Source organism: Leucopleurus acutus (assembly GCF_964270905.1).
Source record: "Leucopleurus acutus genome assembly, chromosome: 1".
NCBI lineage: Eukaryota > Metazoa > Chordata > Mammalia > Artiodactyla > Delphinidae > Leucopleurus > Leucopleurus acutus.
The window spans coordinates 10,446,590-10,472,758 of record NC_139142.1 but is presented as its reverse complement, the minus strand read 5'-3'; the positions used below and the strand labels follow the sequence as shown (position 1 = coordinate 10,472,758).

Below are 26,169 nucleotides of genomic sequence, written 5' to 3'. Positions count from 1 at the left end.
AGAGTCCTCAACCCGTGACAGGTACCAGGTGGGACAGTCAGCCTTTGCCACCGGCTGGGGACAATGGTGAGACATCACCAAGCCTCCAGAGCCCCCTATGGGGTCAGGCTCAGGCCTCCTGGACTCTCACTTGGCTTCCTCCCCGCCCTATCCCCCCTCCTCTGTTGCCTTCCAGTCTCCCCTGGGAACGCCTCCTTTAAGAATCCTTATCTCTGAGGACAGGTTCCACGTCAGGAGCCCTAGACTCGCGGTCACCATGGTACCGAAAGATCGTGGCCTGCCTTCTAAGGCCTCAAATAAATAAAACTACATCCCAACGAGATTCATGTGTGATTTCTATGTTCTGGAAGATTCCTTCCCAGAACCACCCTTTGCTAGTTCTCTGGACTGAGCCTAAGTTCTGTTTAAAAGGTCCCTGCTGGGTTAACCCAAGGATGATTTTTGTCCTGAATGCGACTACAAAGGGACAGTGACACAGCTGAAAAAGATCACTGCTGCTCAATTGGTCTTTGTTAAAAAAGGAAGAAACCTGCAATGTCTGTAGCTTTGGGGCAAAACCACAGTATTAAGAAGGAAAGAAACCCGTATGGATGGTCCATGGCTGCGCTCTGACAGAGTAGCCACCCGCCACATGTAACCACCTAAATTTAATTAAACTGAGTTAAAAGTTCAGTTTCTCGCTTGTACTATAGCCATATTTTAAGTGCTCGGTAGCCACATGTAGCTAATGGCTACCGTACTGGACAGCACGGATAGAGATCATTTACATCATTGCAGGAAGTCTACTGGACGGCACTGCCATGTGTCCAGGGTGATGAGAGGTGAGACGTCTGCTTCGCTTTCCAAAAAGGCAGCCAAGAGTAGTTTTCATACCTCATGGAAAGCAAAATGAGACAGCCACACGTATGACGGCAGCCACACGTATGACGGCAGCCACACGTATGACGGCAGCCACACGTATGACGGCAGCCACACATGACGGCAGCCACACATGACGACAGCCACACGTATGACGGCAGCCACACGTATGACGGCTGTGCTCTTTTCAAAGCCCTTTCTTCTTCAGACTCTTTTATTTCATTCTCACTTCTCCTCCCCCACAAATAGGCCAAGGCAGGAACTCTGAGCATCATTTTACGGGTAAGGAAACTGAGGGTTCCTAAGGACCAAAGAGGCAGAGCCACAGAGCCACTGGCAGAGTCACCGAGGCAGAGCTTCTGAACTGTAAGGCCTGCGCTGACACTGCTGGGAGGTTCCAGGACAATGACAGCAGCTGGGAGGCCCAACAGGTCGGCTCTCTGAGGAGCTGTAAGCGTGCTGGGGCGCAGCCTAACACCCACGCTTGGCAGGCACACTCAACAGCCATGTGGTTGGTGAGTGGAACACGTCACCCAGAGTGGTCACTCTGTCTTTGAGATGATGAAGCGGTGGCTCTGCCCTCCGTGATGAGCAGCTGTGCAGTGGTTTCGCTGCAGGGGAATGGGGCCAGGCCCACGAGAACCCCACCATCACACTCCCCGTGGACAACTTCCGTGACGCTGGCCTGTCTGAAGGACGGGGCAAGCTGACCCTGGGCAGAAGGTCTCAACTTGGCAGCGGGCTCCTGCCTGGGAATTCTGATCTCTTTCTGGACAAGCAGCTCATTCTCAAGATCAAGGCCACATAACCTGGTGGCGTTGTTTGGAAACCCCTGGAACTTTTGAAAGTCACTTCATCAGTCTGGACTTCAAATGCCCATATGCCAGATGGGAGTGGTGAGCTTGGCCTAGAGCTGGGTTCCTCAGCCTCGACACTGTTGACATTTTGGGTTGGATCTTCCTTTCCTGTGCACTGGACACACTAGCTGACGGCTTCTACCCGCTGGATGCCAGGAGCGTCCCTCTCCCAACTGTGATGACCAAATGTTCCCTGGGGAACAAAATCTCCCGGTTGAAAACCAGGGGACTGGAAGGTCTCCAGGGCTGTTCCCTGGCTCCACCACGCGGTGCAGAGATGGATGCCTCCAGTGCGGGCACGGCCAATAGTGCAGCCCTGACCCGCCTCCCAGAGTCCAGCACACCCGTCCCAGCCAACGCAAGGAGTCAGGCCTGATGGCCTCCCAGCTGGAACCTGAGATTCCAAGCCAACTGCCTCCACGACGACCCCCAGCTACTGAGAGGCTGCCCAGCGGAACTGCCCGTAACAGCATCCAAGAAGAGGGGAAGGCATTATTTTCCGAAGCATCCGTAATTCTCTCTGCCAAGGCAGGAGACAATGTGCCCTTGCTGCCCACAGTCCAGTTCATTCTAAATCGGAGAACAAGGAGCCCATTCACTCTCGGGAGGGGCGGAGGGCAGGCCGACACCCCTTCCGGGAAACGGTAGCCTTTAGCCTCCTCTGAGTGCTGGTGAGGGTGACACAGAAACTTGGGAGCTGGGAATGGGCACTGTTCATATCGTTGTCTTGTTTTTTCTCTGCTGAAAGAAGGGGACAGAAACTAATGGACGTTCCTCCCTGACCCGCCAGGCAGAACTCTGTCATTTTTCCTGGGGAGAAGACTTAACAATAGTGATTCTTCTTAAAAGCCACTGGACACCGTCCCTTTCTTAACTGGAGAGATGATACCACCCTCTTTTCAAACAGGACTCCCTCGAGAGTGGAAGGCACAGTGGAGCAGGGTGTCTCTGTCCCGTTCTGGGCAGAGCAACTCAAAGTCCGGGTGCAGGAGGTCACGGTCCAGGATGCATTAAATCCCACAAGGTGAAGTAGGAACAACTTGCCCATCACACAAAGGTGCTGTGATCGCCATCTACACAAAGTCACGGCCACTGTCGCCTGCGTTCACACACGTCAGACCTCTAGACTGGGGCTGCCAGGCTGTTTCTGGCCTTCACTAGTGTTTTGTGTTTCTTATCTATTGGCAGACTAGCAAATGCCTAAGGTTTCAGAAAATTTTATGGAGGACTACTTTTATGTCTTAAAAATATTTCAAGGAGCTTATTACAACTATAATGATAATAACAGTCCCTCCTTTGCTAAGCCCTTTTTAAGCCACATTGCGTGCATGTGTATCACCTGATTGAGGTCTCCTGATCCATCAGGAGACGTGGGTGTCACTGTCCCCAATTACAGACTCTCAGTGAGGAGAGGTCACCAGAGAAGCCAGGATTCCAGGACCATCTGATGTCAAAGTCCGTCTTCTTTCTACCACATCCTATTGCCAACCAGGCAAAGACCACTGTTACTGGATTTTGGCGGCAGGGCGCCTTGGCCCAGCTGGAAGAACAGACTGGAACATTGCTGGGGGATGCCTCGACCTCAGACCCATGGCTTCCATGCGGAGTGTCCCTGGCCACACTCCCAGCCTTCTCTACCCCTTTACTCACTCCTCTTAAGAGTGGAGGGCAGGACTTACTCAACCGAAGATCCGTGAGACGTGCACAAGACCTGGGAACGCAGTCATGCCCACCCTGGACCCCAGGAGTGATGGAAAAGGGAAATAAAATTCTCAGCAAGGGAGAGATTGGGAGAAACTTTTTATACGACATTCAGGATAAATACTCCCCTCTTTTTTTTTTTGTGGTACGCGGGCCTCTCACTGCTGTGGCCTCTCCCGTTGCGGAGCACAGGTTCCGGACGCGCAGGCTCAGCGGCCATGGCTCACGGGCCCAGCCACTCTGCGGCATGTGGGATCTTCCCGGACCGGGGCACGAACCCGTGTCCCCTGCATCGGCAAGCGGACTCTCAACCACTGCGCCACCAGGGAAGCCCTCCCCTCTTGAATTCCTTAGAGTCACAAGCTCCCTGGACACATTGTTCCAAAATCCAACGGCTCTTGAGCACCTCAAGAACCCAGACACTGTCGCCTGTTCTTTATTTTTCATGACACCTGGCCACACAGGTCACCATAATCAACTGTCCCATCATCTGCCTTTGACAGGGACATCAATGGGGCCTTGAAACAAGGGCTGCCTCATACAGACAGGGTGACACTTTAGGAACCAGCTGTGTCCACCTGCTTCAGAAAACCCAAGGTACCACAAACAAATGCCATGGCAGCCACGGCCCTGGGCAGAGGCCGGCTCTGCCTCAGCCCCCTCCCCTGAGAATGAGGTGGAGTCTCAGAAGCTCTTCTGATGCTGAGATTTCCTCAGTTCTAGGGAATTTGAACTGTAAAATATGATCAATAACCCTGAAGACGCTGGTCAGTGAAAGGACATGGAGGCCTAAGGGTTAGCCCAGGTACCCAGTTTCCTTCCCCAGAGGCTACTGGACCTGATTTCTCATGTGTCCCTTGAGACAGCAGGTCTGTTGTATTTGTATATATTCCAAGTGAGAACACCATTTATGGACTGCACGTTTGTGTGCCTCCCAAACTCATACGTCAGAATCCTAACCCCCAAAGTGACAGTGTTAAAAGTTGAGGCCTCTGAGAGGTGATTAGGTCATGAGGGTGGAGCCCTCATGAACGGGATTAGTGCCCTTATAAAAGAAACTGTAGAAAGATCTGTCGCCCCTTCTGCCATGTGAAGGCAGAGCAAGAAGGCACCTTCTATGAACCAGGAAAGGGGCTCTCACCAAACACCAAATCTACCAGCAACTTGATCTTGGACTTCCAGCCTCTGGAACTGTGAGAATTAAATTTCTGTTGTTTATAAACCACCCAGTCTATTCCACTGGAGTAGCCAGAACAGACTAAGACAGCATCCTATACATACACCAGGGATGCTGTCAGATATAATTTAATATATTTTGGCAATGCTTTCACGTCAGTATGAACAGAGCTGCCTTTTTAAAAAATTGCTGAATGGAGTGCCAAGGTATGGATATGCCACGATTTATCTAGCCAGCTCAGAAGAGGATGTTTTTCAAATGCAGGACCTCAACTCTTTGTCATTTGCTGCCAAAATTAATTTGGTAGCTAAACCTGAGCTGTGGGGAAGTGGGTTTCTTCATGGTTGTGATTGTCTCATTTAGTGTGAATACCCACACGTTTCACTGCAGGAATATTACTGGGTGCTGGACTGCCTGGAGGTGTTACTTAATCCGTTGATACATGATATGTATTGATATATGATACCGCTTTTGGAAAATCTGAAGCATTCTGATTTCCAAAACACAGCCAGTCCCAAGTTTCAGATAAGGGATGTGGGGCCTTTCCAGTACTTCTGTTAGACAGAGACGGTAAACCAGATGCCATGGGCTCCTGGGGCCTTGCCTCCTGTCCCAAATTCACCCTGAGGCCAACTCAGCATCTCCCGCCCCCAGCCCCGGGGGCCAACCCACAGGCAGTGATGAGGAAAGAGCATTTACTGAAGATTCCCTAGAGGAGCACGAAGGGATCACCAAGCTTAGCAAAGAACAAACACTCACTACAGTCCCTCCAGGCCCCCCCCGCCCCCGCCCCCCCAAGTCCTTCCAGCCTCCTTCGCTCTACTTTTCTCCCCTCCCAACCCCACACTGCCTCAAACTGCCCTCGTCACCTGGAAGACGCCACTCTGAGCGTTAGCTCACACTTCCATTCCACAGCACTGCGAGGTGCTGATTTTTAAGAGAACACCGAAATCAGGATTTTTAAAATGTGAACTATCTTTGATGGTTGCATATTGTTTCTTTCTCTTTTTAAACACTGGGTGTGGCCCGTGCGGCCACGGGCCCATCAGTGTGGTATCTGATATGGCTGCCTTTCCCATCCTTCTGGGGGGCAATGACCCAGGTGATGGCCTCAGTAACAGATCAGCTGTAAAGGTTTATTCCTCTGGGAATAAAGGAAGGCAAGGAAGCTGTCATCTTGCAAAACAGAGAGAAAGTGAATGCAGCATTCTTAGGTCCTGGAGCTGCAGGCGGCCTCTCCCATACCTGTCTCTCTCTCCATTCGCTCCCCAGAAGATGTATCCAGTCCCAGGGCTTCAAACACCAGCCAGGTGCCAGCCACTCCCATATTTACCGTTTAGACCCAGCCTCTTCCCTGAGCTCCTGACTCAGCATCTCCACTTAGGTGGTCCACAGACCAGCTTAGACTGTCTGTGTCCCAAACCCAACTCTTCACTTTTCACCCCTCAACCCCCTCCTTCTCCAATCATCCATTCACCCAGCTGCTCAATTCAGAAACTGCGGGGTCTTTCCTGACACCCCCCCTCCCCTCACCGTTCCCTCCTTTCAATGCAACAAAAGTCTCGTCATTTCTTCCTTCGAATTTGGCCTCCCGTCCCTTCCGCCCTCACCTGCCCTCTTGACAGCAGCCTCCTAACTGGTCTCTCCCTTCCCCCATCCATCCTCCACACAGCTGCCGGAATCTTCCTTGTAAATTGTAAATCAGATGCCTAACTCTCCTCCCCGTTTTGGCCACGCAGGTTCAAACCCTTATAGGGAAGAATCTAGAAGCTTTCCGGGCAGTGACAGAACTGCCTGAGCCAGCGCAGAGTGGGATAACTTCCAAGGGGAGGATGGATAAGTTGTGGGATGTGCTTTTAAAAAATAAAAAAAAGCAAGAAAGGAATTAGCGGTATTAACGGCTGCACCTCGGAGACAGCAGCACTTAATAAATAGCCTCCAGCACGCTCCCCCTCCTATAGTCTCCCCCGGAATGAGGAGCAGTAAACGTCAGAGCCGGTAATCCCACAGGGCTTTAAGGGGCCCGCAGAAAGCATCTTAGGGTTGAGAAAGGAGATAAACTGCTTTGCTGGTTATAAGGTCCAGAATGTTCTCAGAGATGAGACAGAAATCTTTCGTGTATTTCTCACTGTGGAGGAATGTAGGGTTCTGGCCTGGGGGTGGGGCCTGAGGGAGGGGGCTTTGCGCTGCAGATCAGCTGTCGCTAAGGGCTGGGGTGACTCATCCCCTTCCGTGTGCACCCCTCCAGCTCTCCAAGTCTCTGAGGTGAGCTGGGTACTTCGGGGCACTGGGCTCTGTCTTGGTGGGATCAGGAGACCAGTGGAAATGGGGGACAAAGGGAATGAAAGGAACAAAAAGTGGGGAAACACTTAAAAATCTCAAAGGTAGGAGGACAAAATTGGGTAGGTCTTTATAGCAAAGGATTCTGCCTGATTTGGGCCAAGAAATTGGGGGCATGTTGTGCAGCACCTCACCTGATGGAGATGCTCCTTGCTTCTGAGTGATGTAGGAGATGCTGCTGGGGTCCCCCATGGACCACCGGGGCAGTCAGTGATTTGGAAGCATAAACGGCTGCCCCCTTGCCTCACGGCTTCCTCGTTGGAGCCACTCACATCCTGAGCTCCCTGTGGGTTCCCCTGAAACCACACCCTTGATTGGCTCCTTCCGTTTCGGGTCCTGTTTCCCTCACTTCCCTCCTGAGGACCCTCCTTCAATGATGACACAGCTGAACCCAGCTCAGGCTCTGCCCCTAGGGCACCCGATATAAGACAAGATGACCAATGAAAGTCAAGAAAAACATGACGCCTATAAAGACACAGCCTAATACAAGTACCTGACCACGTAAGACCACGCGTCAAACTTCAATTTCATACATCAGCACTGACAGCATAGGGGAGAACAAAAGCCCTGGTAATGGATCACCAAGAGCCCTGTCCTCCAGCCAACCAGAATGCCGACAGGCGTGAACGGCATCCCGTCTGCGAGCAGGCCACGTAAAGCAGCTCCGTGGGGTGGACGTGGGAAAGAAGCAGACCCCTTCTCTGCCTTCCAGGGGACTGTGAGTTGCTGGGGTCATCAAAGACCACTAGAGTCACTCAGCAACGTAAACACAAGCTCCCTAAGGACCTGGGCCAGGTCTTGCCTATTCTGCATCTCTCTGTTGTTCGCAAAGTGTTTCATAAATGGTTGATAAATGAATGTGGACTAGCCTCAAGCCATTATCCAAAGTGAAACAGAATCATCGAAAGAGACAGTAACTGTCTTCCAGGGTAGCGATGCGGGTCACTGAGTTTTCCAAAAATGGAAAGAGAGAACTCTCCTGGGGACACCGGGTTAGGACTTGAAGACTGGCTGCTTCAAAACAAGGCCTGGCGGCTAAGCAGTTTCTCAGCCGGATCCCTGTATCATGGCGAGGGCCTTTGTCGTGTAAATTGCCCCCTGCATGACATTTCTTATCCCTGGCCCCTGACCACCAAACGCCAGCAGCACTCACCGCCCCCCACAAACAAGAATTCCCCCACTTTTCTAAATGGACTCTAAGGGGCTGATTTACCCCTGACTGAGAACCACAGGTAGGATCAAAGTCAGCTCAAGGTGAGAGAGGGAAAGAGGGTGTCGGAGGGCAGGGCACTGCCTCTGTGTGTGTGTGTGTGTGTGTGTGTGTGTGTGTTGGGTGGGGGAGATTCATCTGAACTTGGAGAAGTATGAACTTGAGTACGAGGGAAAGGGCTGGAGAGGGAGGTGAGGGGAAAGAGAAAAAGTGCCTGTTTCACAGAATCAAAATGCTCTTGAGTAGTCAAGGTAACTGTATTTCCAGCACAATCAGAGTTTGGAATCTCTTAAGCCCAGCAATTCTCCTGGCCGAGTAAGAAAGGAAGAAAAACAGCTCTTCCCCAGGCAGCCCGACAAGCCAGCTGGAGCAACCCATTCGTAATCCCAACTTCCAGACCTAGAGGAGGGCAGGCCTTCCTGGAAGAGGAGTGACCAAGAAGAAGTACTTGCCGTCACCACCTCTCTGGATGTTGGCAGAGGCCCCAGTGCAAGCATCCCAGCATCCCAGACAGGCTGGTCCCAGACACCTTGAACCTTTACTGGGTTCTTTCTTTGGAGGCCAAAGGGCAAAGGGGAGCATGGGTGCCACTGTCAGGTCCTGTCCAATCTTTTTTTTTTTTTTTTCTTTTTTTTTGCGGTACACGGGCCTCTCACTGCTGTGGCCTCTCCCGTTGCGGAGCACAGACTCTGGACGCGCAGGCTCAGCGGCCATGGCTCACGGGCCTAGCCACTCCGCGGCATGTGGGATCCTCCCGGACCGGGGCACGAACCCGTGTCCCCTGCATCGGCAGGTGGACTCTCAACCACTGCGCCACCAGGGAAGCCCCCTGTCCAATCTTGATAAACTGAAGGAAGGCCCACGCTGCAGGACTAACAGATACCATCCGCATTTGCAACCTAACCATATTTAGAGAGAGGAATGGGATGGAGAGCCAGCATAAATCAAGTCCCCATACACTGGGCTGTAAAGGGGAACAAAACAAGGCCAACATCTTGGCACAGTCTTAGAAAGAGACACACAAATGTGCAGCGGACTCGGCCTCCTTCCTGTCTCTGTGAGATTCATAGTCTTCAAACACCACCTGGTCGACTTAACTCAGCTGCTCAAAAGCTTTAGCTCCTCTCGAATCACATCCAGACTCGTCAGCCGGTCCATCCCGAGACAGCGCCCACTCTCATCACCCTGCCCCGGTATCCCACGCTCCCAACAAGTGGGACCACGCTCAGGTTCCCAGAAGGCCTTGGGACTCCTGACTCCCCACATTTCTCATGCTGTTTCTTTCCCCAGGAGCACCTTTTCCATCAACCCTCATACCCCTCCCCACGTCTGCTCTTCAAAATCCTAACTGCTCTCAATTCCATGCCACCTCCTCCAAGCAGTCATCCTTGATGGTTCAGAGCTCCCGCCTCTGGGCTCAGCAGCACTTCGTATCCATCGTACTCTGCGCTGGATGACAGCTTTTTATCCCCCCTCCCATGGCTGGTGAGCTCCTCCAGGGCAGGGAACAGTTCTTACTTATCTCTATGTTGCTCACCCTAGCACCCAGTAAGTGCATAGGAGATGCTCCGTACAAATGAGCTGAGTGAATCAGCATCCTTGCTCAGCAGATGGTACCAGGGCCACCAAGCTGTTGGCAGACACTGGTTGGCATCAACTTCTCGTCCTTGTATCTCCTTCTTAGACTCTCTCCTTTTCCTCTTCATCCTTCTCTACCCAATCCTGCTGGCTCTCTCTCCAACCTGTGTCTGGGATCTGTCTGTCCACCTCTCCTTCCCCTTGGCCACTGCCCCAGTCCAGGACTCCATCTCCCATCACCTGGACAACAGCGATAGCTTCCTGGCTGGTCTTCCCTATAACTCTCTTTCCCCTCCAGCCCATTCTCCACTCGGCCACCAATGATTGTCTTCAAAAGTAAATCTGTTAGTGCCACCTTATTGGTCCAAACTTCTTTAGTGGTTTTCCATGGCACTTTGGAAAAAATCCAGCTCTGTAGTATGTAACGTATGGTTTTCAAGGCCCTGTGTGATTTGGTGCTAACCTCTCTAACATCGTTTTAAACCACTTTCCCCCTTGATCACCACACCCAGCACAACAGTTGTTCCCACCACAGGGCTTTTGTACATGCTATTCTCCCTGCCTGGAATGCTCTCCCTGGTCTTCACAAGGCTAGTTCCTTCTCCTTCAAATATCAGACAGCTCGGAGAGACCTATCCTGGCCACTCTGTCCAAGGTGGGGCCCTCTCTGTAGCCTCCGTTTCTGCCATGTAATCACCACTATATCCTCACATCCCCAGCTCCTGCCACAGCATCCACCCCAGAGCAAGAGTTCAGCAGATGTTTGAACACCTGCAACAATCTCCCACTGGGCATCCCAACTCTAGTTTCATTTGGTTCTTGACCAAAAAGTTAGAAGGGGTTTGGGTTGTGAGCTTTTCTATAATCTTTTTTTTTTTTTTTTGCGGTACGCGGGCCTCACTGTTGTGGCCTCTCCCGCTGCGGAGCACAGGCTCCGGACGCGCAGGCTCAGCGGCCATGGCTCACGGGCCCAGCCGCTCCGCGGCATGTGGGATCGTCCCGGACCGGGGCACGAACCCGCGTCCCCTGCATCGGCAGGCGGACTCTCAACCACTGCGCCACCAGGGAAGCCCCAGGTTGTGAGCTTTTTTATAGCAGAGATCAAGAGTGGCTTCTTGATGGAGGTTTCTCAAAAAACTAAAAATAGAGCTGCCATGTGACCCCGCAATTCCACTCCTGAGCTGCCATGTGACCCAGCAATTCCACTCCTGAGTATATACCTGAAAAAACCAAAAACACTAATTCTAAAAGATACATGAACCCCAGTGTTCATCACATGTACCCCAATTATTTACAACTGCCAAGATATGGAAGCAACCTAAGTGTCCACCAACAGATGAATGGATGAAGAAGATGTATATATACACAATGGAATACTACTCAGCCACAAAAAAAATGCAATTTTATGATCAAGGGATCAATCCAAGAAGAAGATATAACAATCGTAAGTATATATGCACCCAACATAGGAGCACCTCAATATGTAAGGCAAGTGTTAACAAACATAAAAGGAGAAATTGACAGTAACACAATAATAGTGAAGGACTTTAACACCCCACTTACATCAATGGACAGATCATCCAGACAGAAAATCAATAAGGAAACACAGGCCTTAAATGATACATTAGACCAGATGGACTTAATTGATATTTACAGAGCATTCCATCTGAAAGCAGCAGAATACACTGTCTTTTCAAGTGCACATGGAACATTCTCCAGGATAGATCCCATGCTGGGCCACAAAGCAAGCTTCAGTAAATTGAAGAAAATTGAAATCATATCAAGTATCTTTTTCAACCGCAACGCTACAAGATTAGAAATTAACTACATGAAAAAAAATGCAAAAACCACAAACACATGGAGGTTAAACAATATGCTACTAAACAATCAATGGATCACTGAAGAAATCAAAGGGGAAATCAAAACATACCCAGAGACAAATGAAAACAAAAACACAATGATCCAAAACCTATGGGGTGCAGCAAAAGCAGTTCTAAGAGGGAAGTTTATAGCAATACAAGCTCACCGCAGGAAACAAGAAAAATCTCAAATAAACAACCTAATGTTACATCTAAAGCAACTAGAGAAAGAAGAACAAAGAGTGAAATTTTGCCATTTGCAGCAACATGGGTGGACTTGGAGGGCATTACACTAAGTGAAATAAGTCAGATAGAGAAAGACAAATACTATATGATATCACTTATATGTGGAATCTAAAAAATGCGACAAACTAGTGAATGTAACAAAAGAGAAGCAGACTCACAGATATAGAGAACAAACTAGTGGTTACCAGTGGGGGGAAGGGGCAATACAGGAGTAGGGGATTAAGAGGAAAAGCTATTATGTATAAAATAAGCTACAGGGACTTCCCTGGTGGCACAGTGGTTAAGAATCCGCCTGTCAATGCAGGGGACACGAGTTCGAGCCCTGGTCTGGGAAGATCCCACATGCCATGGAACAACTAAGCCCAAGCACCACAACTACTGAGCCTGTGCTCTAGAGCCCGCAAGCCACAACTACTGAAGCCCATGCACCTCGAGCCCGTGCTCTGCAACAAGAGAAACCACTGCAATGAGAAGCCTGCGCACTGCAAGGAAGAGTAGCCCCCACTCGCTGCAACTAGAGAAAGCCCGCGCACAGCAACAAAGACCCAACACAGCCATAAATTAAACAAAAACCAAAAAACCTACAAAGATATACTGTGCAACACAGGGAATATAGCCAATATTTTTAAATAACTACAAATGGAGTATAACCTTTAAAAATTGTGAATCACTATATTGTACACCTGTAACATATAATATTGTACAGCAACTAGACTTCAGTAAAAAAAAAAAAAAAAAAAAAGAGTGGCTTCTCGCTTCTGAGTATATTTAAACTCTTAACTGTTATTTTCATTTGTCAGCATTGATTCACTTCAGAGAAACTATCACCATGTTTCTTACAGAGTTCAACTCTTTTCCTGTACCCACAGAAATGACCTCCATGATGGTTCCTCCACAATAGGCCTCTGCTCTGGGCTAGACCTGGGTGCCAGGATTGAGACCCAAGAGGTGGCTTTGGGAATGCCAGTCCCAGGGCCCTGGAGATACAGGTGGGGCAGATCTGGGCTGCATAGCCAATCACAGTGCCATGAAAGTGATGAAGGACTCAGGCGTCACACCCGGAAGCACTGGGTGGTAGGCGTTCATCCCCCACCTGGGAGACGTATAAATCATTTCCCTCTTTTAATTACACCAGTACCAGGCCACTCACAAAGGCCTTCATCAGAGCCTTGTTCGAATCCGAGTGCTCATTGAGGGGCTCGCTGGGACCTGAAATCAGATGGTTCTGTCCTGGTTCCAGGACAGCCCCGGTCCCAGCATCTCTGGGGCAGACCCCACTGGAGCTGCTCGCCTTGTAGCAACTGCAGTGTCCGGCCACCCCTCGCTGCTTTCTTCCCATAGCACTTACATTTCTAGCACACTCTACAGCCTAAAGGTTCATCAGGTTTGTTCTCTGCTCTCTCTCCCCTGCCAGAGTAGCAGCTCTGCATTGACTTTGTTCCACGGTGTAGCCCAAGCTCTTGGAATGTAGAAATGCTCAAGAAATGTTTGAATGAATATAGGTCTCCCGGTCTTGCCATCGCCTCCCCCAGCCTCAGCTCCTAGCATCCCGGGGACTCTGCTTCTGAACCCTGATCAGCACACCCACCTGTGACAACGCAGACCAGATCTTCCACTGGGGGCCCCTGGCTGCTCCCAGCCACGTCCACACTAGCTCCCCTACCTTGCTCATGCCCTTTCCCACTCAGCTCATCTTCCTGAGGCCAATCGTACCTTTCCCCACCTTGCAGGTATGCAGAGTGGGCTCGCCTCCTCCCTGAAGCCTCCCTGGATTGGACTAACTTTATCACCACCTGACTTCCAGTGGTCCCTCAGTGGGAGCCACGCATTTGTTTCAGTTCTTAAGCTTCTTCCTCCTTCACTCTTCTCCACTCTAGAGGAGAAGGTAAGTGGATACAGGAGGGTGGATACCAGCGCCTGGTTGCGAATCCCGTGAGCCCTCCCAGCGCTCGACTCCTTGCCTATTCCCCTCTCCTGGATTTCCTCCTTCCCCTCTGGCTGCCCTTTCTCGGGCTCCTCTTTCCCCGAACCCCAGGCTCTGTCCTCCCCCTGCTCCCCAGGTGATTGATCTCCAGTGGCTTTGGCCCCAAGGCCGCTGCTCCCACCCCATCCTTAGGGCCAGCCCAGCCCTCTGCCCTCAACTCCAGACCCACCAGCCAACCATCTCCCCCGCTGTCCTGTGCCACCTCCAATGCCTCGTGACAAAGCCTGGAACTCCTGAGGCCATCCCTCTCCCTCGTGTCCTGTCTCCAGGACAGAGTCTTCCTTTTCCCTCACCCTGGACAGCAGCTGGTCACTGAGTCCTGAAATTTCTCGTGCTTCATAGCTGCTGCCTGTCCCAGGCCACCATCTCCTCCCCACCCTCTGCTTTCAACTTCCTTCTACTTTGACCCCAGCCAGGGCTGAGTAAAGGCAGCTTAGGTGGCAGCTCTCCAGTCGGACCCAGTCGGACCCTCCAGGGCTCGCACCGCCCGGGGAGTGAGTCTGAGACTCCCGCACACTGTCAGGCTTTGCCACGCCTCCACTCCTCTCTCACCATGCCTCCCATCACTGTGGCTTCCCATCCTTTGCCCCTGCCGTTCTCTGTGCTGTGAGCATGCCCAGCCCTTACCTGGAGAATCACCCCCCCCCCCTCAGCTCAGCCAGTGCCTCGTGTAGGACACCTGCTCTAGGACAGACCCTCTCCTCTCAGGGGCCCGATGGCCTGCGGACACTTGGTGCTCCGTTTAGCCTACAATTCCTGTGTGTTCTGCCTTTCCTGGCTGTCCACAGGCATCCCAGACTCCACATGAGAGAAAGCAGAGCCCGGATCGTCCCCCACTGAAGCTTCCCTGGGTTCGCCCTGTCTTACCCACTGTGTCCTCCTCAGTCTGTGGCCTCAGCAGAGCTCTCCATATGTTTGTTGAATGAGTAAATGTCTGTGATTTGCTGCTCTTTAAATATATAAATTAGGTATCCTTATGAAAGGAGAGCACTCGCCTGAGTGCTGACGTGCTTTCTCGGGTGCTAAAGAGAGGTGTGGGCTCCTAGCTAGGAGATGTGGGTCCGTCTGGGTCTGACGGGGGCAAGGTCACCTGTGGCAATGACAGTGGGAAAAGGTGACAGCTTGTACCAGGTGCTGCTGGTGCCCTTCCTGGGCTCGCCGGCTGGGCTTCCAACTGCCAGGGCTGCAGCTCTGCCTGGGTAAGTCGACACCCCACCCTCCATCGAGCCCTAAATAAGACACGTTCCCAAATGCTCCTTGGCAAATGACAGACGCTTAAGAACATGTCAGTCCCCTCTCTACCCCCTTGCCCTGGACAGTTTCTCTTCTGTCTTCCTCATTTAGTCACACATGCATTCATATATTCAAACACTCAGTGTGTGCTTTCCATGTCAAGCTCTGAGCTGTCTCTGGGGACAAAGACGAATCAACGGTCCCCGACCTCAGGGACTGGATCAGAAACTAAACAGGCCAGGCTGGCCGCTTTGACCCGGACGTAAGAGGGACATTCTAGATGACTTCCGTAATAATACGAGATAGCTACGTCTGGCAGGGCGATCACCCCGTGCTGGCGCTGTTCTAAGCACCGTCACCTTCAAACTCATGTGACCCTCTCAACAGCCCTATGAGGAAAACGAGGTCCACGTGAGGCCAGAGTCAGAGGGCGTCAGAACCAGCCTTCCATCCCGATGCGACAGGCGGGGCCCTTTAGCCAGGATCATGTCCCCCACCCAGCAAGCTCCCCTTCCATTATGGGGGCCGCACCCTCCCTGCCCTGTGTGGCTCCAATTCTGGGGTCATCACAGCACCCGTAGCCGTACCAGGAGGTCACGCACGTGCAAGCCTCACCAGTCTTTTGGGCCCTCACGTCTTCCTCCTTCTGGTACAGACCCCTTCCTGCCTCTGGCCTCTGGTTCCAGCCGAGGGTCTCAACCTTGATTCATGCAAAAAGCACCTCCACTGAGGGCGGGCCCGGGCATCAGTCGTGTCTAAAGCTCCCAGGGGATGCCGATATGCAGCAGGGCTCAGGCGTCCGGCCAGAGGCAGGCTACCCGAGGGCAGGGCTGTGCACAGCTCACCTCTGCAGCCCCAAGACCTGCCAGGGCACAACCTCTTGGCAAACGTTTGTTCAATAAATCAACGAATATAGGTTTGTTAAGAAATTAAAGTCCACATCAATTTGTAATCTTTTATTTGCTGGATATGAGCAAATACATGGAAGACAAACGATTCCATGTATGAAAGATATTACGGATATCAGACACTCGAGTTCGGGCACAAGAAAATCACGCTACCATACACGTGATGCTCAGTGTCGAGGGGAACTCAGGGCAGAGCCAGCCAGGCCTTTTTAGGGATGGGAGAGCTGAGACTGGTTTGGATAAGAGATTTGCTCAAGCAAGGATTATATTGACAAGAGCCCATTTACTGGGAGTGGGAACGTAGCGGGTGCTGGGCTAGGCCCACATATTATTCATGCTCCCACAAGTACCTTCGGAGGACGGCATCCTGAACCCCCTTCGGCAGATGAGGAAACGGAAGCTCAGAGAGGTTGAGTGACCAGCACACAGTTGGTAAGAGACAGAGCCGGGCCCAGCCACCAGATCCTACTACTCACAGACCAGATAAGTGGCTCAAAGATAACAGCACAGAAACCCCTCCTCCCGCAAATGATGAACATCCAATACCCCAGGGTTCAGATCAAAGGCGGCAGTGAAGACCAGCTTGGCACCAACATGGCCCGTGAAACAAGAAGCGACCCAAGTGGCACAGCCTGTGTTGGATATCCAAAGTCCTGTGTCACACGCTCACCTCTTCCCGGCACCACCCGGGTCTGCATCATTATCCCGCTGCTGAGATCACAAACGTCCGAGGGGACCAAGGAGGGGGAGCTTGTGAGTGATGTCCTGAGGCTTCCCCCGCTTCTTCATTCCACAGGACCTAACAGCATCCTTGCTGCCCTCGTTCCCTACAACCGCAGCCATCACCTCACCTCCAAAACCATCTTAAATCAGACCAGGCCTTGACGCTGCTGCCTCTCCCCTCCCCCCATCCAGGCCACCTCACAGGCTCCCCCATCACCCCCTGGCCCGAAGGGACACCCTCCTTGCTGGGAGCCGGGCTCTGTAAAGTATAAATGAGGCCACACCACAGCCCTGCTCAAAACCCTCTCGAAGCTTCTGCTTACACTTAAGATAAAACCCCAACCCCTTCCCTGGCCTCCCAGGCCCTCCCCCTGGGCCTCGCCTCAGCCAGCAGCCCTGGCCCCTCACACACCCCGAGCACACGAGGAACTTGCACTGCTGTTCCCTCTGCTGAGAACGCTCTTCCCCACGTCTTCCTTGCCCACACCTTCCCTTCAATCGGGTCTCAGCTGAAATGTCATCTCCTGTCCCCAGACCACACAATCTAAGTGACCGCCCAGTCACCCCCTATCAGATCTTGTGATTTTAATTACCTTTGTAGGATACGCTATCCTCTATTTTTCTGGCGATAGTTTTGGTTTATTTTCTGTCCCCTACACAGGGACCCTTCCATCCTGTTCACCACTGTACTCCCAGAACCTTGTACAGTGCCTGGCACAGTGCCCAGAACCTTGCACAGTGCCTGGCATACAGTAGAGCATAAGAATCTTTGCAAAAGAAACAAATTAGTAGCTACTGAGGACCTGTGATGTGCCAGGCATATGCCAACAAGCTGGGGCTGTAAGTGGACACGGCGGACACACGCGATTCTTTGTATCCAGCAAAAAGCCCAGGCATTAGTCAAATGATTAATTAGATATTTAAAGAGTAGGATGATTGCTATAAAGGAAAAGAAAAAGTTCAAAGAGTGTGTGTATGTATGTGTGTGGTTTTAAAACGTACACAAATTCCCTGACACTCCTCTACCACGAGGTGGAATCGAATTCCCTGAACCTAGAAGCTGAGCAGCCTTGGTTACTCAATTCCAAGGAACAGAACGCAGCGGAAACGATGCCGCATGATTTCCTTGGTTACATCATCAAAGGCGTACAGCTTCTACCTGCTTCTCAAGCTTGGAACCCTGCCACCATGCTGTGAGGAAGCACAGGCCACGTGGAGAAACAAGACCAGCTGGGGACCCCTCCAGGAGCCCTCATCAGCCACCAGGCACGAGCAAGGGAGCCTTTGACATGGCTCCAGCTCCAGCCAACTGATTACAATTGCACGGAGACCCCAAGCAAGACCCTCCTGGCGGAGCCCCGTCACCCCCCATAACTGCTGAGAGGAAAGGACAGTACACTTGGGTTGTTTTTTTAACCACTAACTTTTGGCACGACTGACCCCATAGCCATCGAGACCCAGAACAGGCAACGGAGTGACCTCTGTAGAAGTCAGGGAAGGTTTTCCTGGAGGATATTTGAGCTGAGATCTGCCTGAGTTGAGGTTAACTACTTTGAGGGGATGCCTGGCAGACACGAGGACTAGTATATACAAGAGGCTCCGAGACAGGAAGGAGCGAGGCCCATTCAAGGAGAGGAAAGGGGACCCCTGAAGCGGACTCTCAGGGGTGGAGGAGGAGAGTTAGGCAGAGGACTCAGCAGGAAGTAATCCGGTGACCTGGAAGTACTTCCCCTCCTTACCAGCTGGGCCGCCGAGAACAAGTAAGTCACCCTCTCTGAGTCCCAGGCTCCTAAGGGAAATCGGGGCTGATACAACCTCCTACAAAGGAGTACGTGAGGATTAAAGGAGAAGAGAAGCACAGAGCTTCCACCTCAGTACCGGGGGCTGAGTACCAGTTCCTCCTAGTGTTCTGGCTGAGTAGAAAAGCATTCTAGAACTTCCACAGTCCCGTGTGCTTCTCTCTGTTAAAACGTGGTCCTTGGCACATAGGAAGGGAACCAGGTGGCCCCATTCCTAGCTCCACCACTGCTGTGTGACCTTTGCGGAGTCAACCTCTCTTCGGGTTTTTCTAAGAATAAAATGAACGTGAAAAATCAAATCTATCTCAGTGCTTTGAGCTCCTTAAAGACAGGCACTATGGGAATGCAGGCTCACGCCTCTGTTCTGCCACAGCTATTTTTGGCCCCATCAGCCTCAGAAGCAGGTCTCGTGGAGGGGGTGTACATGCTCTTCCTTGAGGGCTGGTACACGGCTCCTTCCTCGGCCGCAGCGTCTGAGTCACACACGGGGACGAGTGGGCCATCGCTGACATTTACGAAGTCGGCCCAGTCCTGAGCCCTGGCAGCTGCCGTGGGCTTTTTGGTCGGGCCCTCGAGCACATCTATTCCTTTGCTTTGCCAGGGTTCACCCCTGCCCATGCCTTCCAGAAATACTTTCACCCAGGGACTCTGGGGCTGACCCCGGGGATCACAAGCCTGGTGACAGCTGCCCCTACTGGGGCAGGAGTGGTATTCTCAGTAAACCTTTTCTTTCCTGTTGAATACCTAGGGGCATCTACACATCCTTAAAGCACTCATTTCCTCCCTGAGTTTCTAATCAGATGTTCCTTTCTCAGCAGCGAGGTGCCGGAACCACGTTTAAACAACTCCCAACCTGAACGTCAGTGACCTATTATTATAATTATTACTACTACTGTTATCATTAGTATTACTTATTAGCTGGCATTCAGTGAGTGTCACTTGGGTTCCAGGCTCTGCGCTGTGTTAACTTCATGGCATGGAATACTCACAACCGCCCAGCCCATATGCAGCGGGTATTGTCATTAGCCCCACTTCACAGATGTGGAAATTGAGGTCCCAAGCTGTTAAGGACACGTTGCCCAAATCACTTAGCTCATGAACAAGGGTGGACCCCAGATCTAGAGGGCAGGACAGCCAGGCTGAGCCACTGTGCTGTAACACCACTTTTAAGCATCTAGCTTCTGCCAAGTACAGGCTGTATAATTTCCAGTCTTCACTGCAATCCCTCCTGAGGTTAAGTATTATTAGCTCCATTTTACAGATGAGGAAACTGAGGCTGAGAGGGATGAGATGTGCCGAGGGTCGCAGAGCTCGGAGTGGAAGAGCTGCACGTAACTCCAAAGCCCCTTGACTTGACTGCCGTTCTCTAGGACACTGGTTCTCAAAGGGTGTGCCCTGGCCGGCCAGCGCATCAGTGTCACCTGAGAATATATTAGAAATGCAAATCCTCTGGCCCACCCCAGACCTACTGAATCAGGAATTCTGGGGATGGGATTCAGCAACCTGTGTTTGGACAAGTCCTCCAGGGGATTCGGACCACACCTGCATTTGAGAATCACCCAGTCTAGTGCCTCCCACTGTTTGCAGAAGTTTACAAAGTGCAGCTGCCCTAGGCAGTCGCCACCTAAAGTGTGAAGGACGTGGGCAGAGCTTGGGAAACAAAGGGCAGAAACTGGAGATGCCGGTCAAGAATCTTCCACATCACAAGAACCCTTTCCAAGTTCCTTCTCGGTGGCAAGTAGGACTCAGGGCAAGGCTGTCTCAACAGACGTCCCAGGGCGGCTGGGAGGGGCAGCCGAGCTGGGGACCCACAGACAAATGTGGGGCTGAGCTGCCCCCATGATCAGCACGTTCTAGAATGGAGCTGGAGGCAGGGGGTGAGGGGACAGTGCTCTTGAAAGTTTCACAGTAAAACAAAATAAAACGTAAGAAATAAATTGAAAGACCATGTTGCCACTGCCAGAAGGGTGGCCCAGCAGTAGGTGACCCACCATCCCAGTTTGCCCAGGACTACAGGGTTTCCCGGGAGGCAGGGCTTTCAGGGCTAAAACCAGGAGAGTCCCGGCCAACCCGGGATACGTTGGTAGCCCGGAGCAGCAGGGCAGCAGCAGGTGCTGTTTGGATGAAGCGGGAGGCCTGCGTGGCCACAGGGAGGATGCCCAACAATTCTGGCAAGTGTTTCTGGCTCTTCCTTTTACAGGCGACTTTATAGGTCTGTGTGAGTAGGTACAGAGGTTTCCCTGTGTCCTCTTTCTCCCTCTATCCCCGACACACGTACCGACGTCCACGCTCCTGCAGAAGGACATTCCTGCAGCAGGGCGCCTCCTGCCTGATCCTCGGGCTCCGAGCTCCGGGCCTTTGCTTCAGCCTCTCCATGGACTGCCCGGCCACCCTGTGCTCCTGCCTATCCGAGGTCTACTTGGAAATTCTCCCATGTTGTCCTGATCCTCCCTTCCTGCCCTTTTTGGAATTAAATATCTTTCCCCCAAAGCACCTCTTTTTTCCCTAAGTCTAACACTCAGAGGCTGCTCCCTGTCAGAATGATTTTCCCACAATGGTTAGCAGCAATGGATACCGTTTCCCACAATGGTTAGCAGCAATGGATACCGGTCCAGTTTTCAAAAGTGCTTGTCACTTCCATGAATCCTGCAGTCAACCCCATTGGTGGGTGAAAACCTCACACCTAAAACTCAGGCTTAAGTTTACCAGCCCTATTTCAACCCTTCTGCACCACTGGTGGGAATGTAAATTGGTACAGCCACTATGGAGAAGTATGGAGATTCCTTAAAAAACTAAAAACAGACCTACCATATGATCCTGCAATCCCACTCCTGGGCATATATCTGAAGAAAACCATAATTTGAAAAGATACATGCACCCCAGTGTTCACTGCAGCACTATTTACAAAAGCCAAGACATGGAAGCAACCTAAATGTCCATCAACAGACGAATGCATAAAGAAGATGTGGTACACATATACAATGGAATATTACTCGGCCATAAAAAAGAATGAAATAATGCCATGTGCAGCAACATGGATGGACCTGGAGATGATCATACTAAGTGAAGTAAGTCAGACAGAGAAAGACAAGTATCACATGGTATCACTTATATGTGGAATCTAAAAAAAATGATGTAAATGAACTTATTTACAAACTGGAAATAGGCTCACAGACATAGAAAACAAACTTCTGGTTACCAAAGGGGAAAGGCTGGGGGGAAGGATAAATTTGGAGGTTGGGATTAACATATACACACTACTATATATAAAATAGATAACCAACAAGGACCTACTGTATAGCACAGGGAACTCTACTCAATATTCTATAATAACGTATATGGGAAAAGAATCTGAAAAAGAATAGATATATGTATATGTATAACTAATTCACTTTGCTGTACACCTGAAACTAACACAACATTGTAAATCAACTATAGTCCAGTATAAAATAAAAATTAAAAAAACAAGTTTATCAGCCATCTTATCATCATGCAGAGGAAGTGGCAGGACCAGCACATCAGCCCAGGCTCAGGGTCTCAACCTCTCATGCCGTGTTCTCAAGTCTTTTCATGACTCGGGCCCCGCCATTGAGAACAACTCTCTGTGGGCCTCCACAGAGTGCACCCAACACAGGGCTGGACGCAGAGCAGACACTCGGCAAACGTTCACCAGGTAAATCGGAAGCCCTTGTGAGCGGCAGGGATGCAGGCACATCTGATGACCAAAGGAGCAAAGGCTGGCATGTGCCTGGAGCCAGTGTATCCAGAAAGATGGCAGGAAAGGACACTCCTAGACACACCCTCTGCAGATTATGGACCACCGCACCGTGAGCTCCCTGTGGGCAGGAGCTGCTCCTCTCTTGATCATAGCTGACTTCCAAGCCCCTGCCAGCACCTGGGGAGCTCCGTGCACACCTGCTGAAGCCCCGTGCCCTCTGGGAGAGGCTAATTCCTCAGGGATTAAAGAATATGCAGAAGTTGTGGATGTGGCCATAGCTCTGTCTGACATTTCCGGGCAGTACTCGTGTGTGGGGTTCTGGGCTGAGCTCAGTGAGGACCAAGACAGTGTACAAAATACATTCTCTGCCACTGGTCTAATCTGCCAGGAACCCCATGGCTGTGGGGTGCATCCACTGTCCTCCTGCCCAGTGTCCACGTCTTCATCCTTGGGTTACAACCCCTCTACCTGGATTTTCCTTTCAGAAGCCACCACCCTCTTAACCTCTATCCATAAGCCTCAACTGTCAACCGTGGTCACATGGCCCAGGCCTGACCAATCAGCTCATTCCATCTTGTAGGCCATCATAATTGGTTCAAGGATGGACATGTGACTCAAGCTGGTCTAGTGAAAGTCAGCCCTGGGTCTTTAGTTGAATGATTGAGGAAGAGAAGCTCTCCTTGTAGGGAGATTACTAACTGTAAGGTTGATGGAATCCTGGAGGCTGGAGCCACAGAGACTGGGCCTGCCTGAGAGAAAAGGTGACCCGGGAGAAATCACAAGAGAGAGATGGACACAGAAACCCAGTACCGTCATCATATAAGACCTGCTGCTGGAATATTCCAATACATGAGCCAAAAAACGAACAGCTCTCTCTAGTTTTTGCATCACTTAAGCCACTTCAAGATGGGTTTCTGCTACTTGTAACTGAAAAAGTCCTACCATAGAATCAAACTACACCTGCTGTCCTCTAACCCGGAAGTGCTCTCAGGCCTCCAGCTCACAGGAGGCCTCCGTCCCCTCACACCTGGCACGGCCACCCGCCTCCCCTTCTCCACAGCCCCCCACCTGGCTTCAGGCCTTCATGGCTGTTCTGGGGCCTGAAGTATCTCAGTGGTCCCCTCTTTACCCCAGTCGGGTAGCTCACCCCAATCCACCCTCCACATGGTCAGGAAAGTTGACTCTGAAGCGGACGGTGTGGGATCGTGTCACTTCTTTGCTTAATACCTTCGTGGGCTCATCGCTGCCCAGAGTAGAGTTTCCTAAAGGATGGGGTGCGTGTCCCTGCAGGTAAGTGAGCTGGTATTGGATGACACGTGGACCTGGTGCTCAGACACACAGAAACATAGAACAAGAAACTTAGGCCCCTTTTGATTCTCTCACAAACCTTCTGATTTCTTTCTTGAGAAATATCTCCGCACGGGGCTACTACAGCTCTGCCACCTGTCTACCTACCACCTGCTGCGCTCCCTTTTTAGCAGAAAGAAAGGAGGCCTCGAGCTCAGAACCTTTCACGACAGGCTAGAACTTTAAAACACCGGTGTGTTTGCATTTGTTTTTATGTCACCTTCTACTTACGCAAGCGATTCTGGTTTTTCACTGATGGTAGTTATTAAAGTTTTCTTTGGAGATTAATTTGTATCAACACAACAGTGAGTCTGTTTAAAGAAAAAAAAAATAAGGCAAACAACAGGAGGTATTTGGATAGGGGAATGTTTGGCAAACAGCGATTCACAGGATGAAATGTGATCTACTCGGCCAGGCACACAAGGCACATCACAGTCTGAGGGGCTTGGACCTCCCATGAGAAGTCCCATGGAGTCACACCTCCAAGCCTTTGCTCTCGATGGTCCTTCTGCCTGGATGCCCTTTCCCCACCACCCCTTCAATGACCTAGAACAATTCCATTTATTATGAAGACCCAAGTCAATGTTACTGTGGCTGTAGTTTGGCCCAGCCACTCAAGGATTTCCAGTGCACCTGGAGAACAATTTCTGTGCTCTCTCAGGTCACTTTTTGCCGGTTGCTGACAGAAGGCCTTCCTTGAGGCCGAGAGATCCCAGAGACCAGAATGGTCTTTCAGGTCTGTGTCTGGCACAGATGCTCGGTTCGCACAAGATGAACTGAACAGACTGTAACTGGCGGACGTGGATCCATTTAGGTACAAATACACCTGGAAGCAGCAGGGGCCTGGAGCTTGAATAGCAGAGGGAGAAGGAATTTCATGGAAGGGGAGGGAGTGAGGGGCCAGGGGCCTGAGGCGGGGCCCTACAGTACAGCCCAGGGATTCCTTCAGGAGAGAGAAGGAGGGTGAGCATCTTGGGATGGCAGGACCCTGCAGAGGCCGGGAGCACAGGGCCTGGTAGGCTGAGGTTCTTGACTTTAACTTGCACTTGCATCATCTCAGAACTTGTTAGGATGCCACTTCCTAAGTCCCACCCCAAAGGCTCTGACTCAGTGGGTTGAAGTGGCCCTGTGCAGCGTCACTTTAAAACGAATGCTTCAGGCGATGCTGAGGGCCACACTTTGAGAAGCACTGAGCCACGTGTGTCAGGGAAGAATGGAGACAGGTGGGGGCCTAGCAGACAAACTGCAGAAACACATGGAAACTGCAAAAGATTCCACCAGAACACCGCATCCCTGCCTGCACACCGCAAGCTTGGAAACACGGCTTACCAGAGAATAAGCCTCGTCAAAGTTATTTAAAACATGCCCCAAATAACTCAACGGAGATGTGTTTAATGAGGTGGATTCACACACGAGCTTGGGCATTCTATAGGCCGCAACTTGAGTGATCAAACCAGAATACAGAATCTCTTGTTAGAGACCTTATCAACTGGCAATTGTAAGCAGGGAACTTAACCCCTTCGGGTCAGGACTGAAGCCATTTCTGGCTAAAGAAACCCTCCTTTGTTTGCAATCAGATTGTTCAGAGATGAAATCAAGGAAAACAAGTGACCGGGGTGGGGGAGGGGATGCGCGGGGGGGTGTGTGTGTGTGTGTAGCAGAACTTGCTGCAAATAGCTGAACGGCACCCGTGTAACTTTGCTCTCAGAGCCTCCATCTCGGTTCTATACTAATTGCTCCCTTACACATGAATTAAAATCAAAAAATGAAACCATGCTCACGGGAGGGGTATTGCAGACCAGTGCCCATGGTTGCCCCCCTTCAAGGTCTGGCCTTCGGAACAATCCAGGCAGAGCCACTCATCAAATGGAGATTGACTTTTATCTGATTAACCAATGGAGAAACATCCTTCTCCATCTCACAGGAACATTCTGTGGGAAAGGCGTTCTGCAGACTGCAGGGAAAAGTTGGGTCTTGGCTTCCCTCCTGCTCGGCCAGTGGAAAATTACAAAGGAAGCAAGGCTGCCCTCTGCTTCCTGGCTTCCCGGGAACCTGCTTCCCAGGTCCTTCCTGGGCCCCGGAAAACGCGAAGAGAAACCGGAACCAGAGCTGAGCCTTTACTTACCTGGGGCGGAGAGGAGTCGGGGAGGCGGCGGGGGCGGCGGGGGCGGGGGCAGCGGGGGCGGGGGCCGGCACTGGCAGATGTGTTGGCAGCTGTCCGTCACCTTGGAGCAGGACTTCCGGGGCTCCCCGTGTGTCACCTGCAGGAACGGGCATGGGCGCCCGAGAGAAGCCAATGCGGCATCTGGGAGCCCAAACGGGACCACCCCGACGCACGCACCCCTCCCCAGACCTAGGCAGGAGGAAGAGCCAGAAACTGGGCTGGCTCGCAGGGAACAGTGTTACGCGGGGCTGGCCTGGCAGGGATGGAGACCTAGGTTGTATTTCCAGCTCTGTGGGACCGGGACAGTTGGCTTGGGCATTCATGAGAGGCTTCTAGAATCTCCCCATCGTGCAAGTGAGGAAACTGAGGCCCAGGCAGGAGAAGTGGCCGCCTGAGGTTCTCACACCCAGATGGTGACAGGACACTGATTTTACCTTCTGCGTAACCTGACCTAACCGCTTCTCCCA

General features: G+C 51.5%; 1 protein-coding gene across 1 annotated transcript in view; it reads right to left on the bottom strand.

Annotated features, from left to right (window-relative positions):
* PRIMA1 (proline rich membrane anchor 1) overlaps window positions 1–26,169 on the bottom strand; it is a gene marked incomplete at both ends in the record, with an annotated part of 59,259 nt that overhangs the window by 26,389 nt on the left and 6,701 nt on the right. Inside the window, one exon of the mRNA XM_082833857.1 lies at window positions 25,664–25,799. Within this exon, the coding sequence (XP_082689983.1) occupies window positions 25,664–25,799 (136 nt within the window). The remainder of the gene's footprint in view (window positions 1–25,663; window positions 25,800–26,169) is intronic.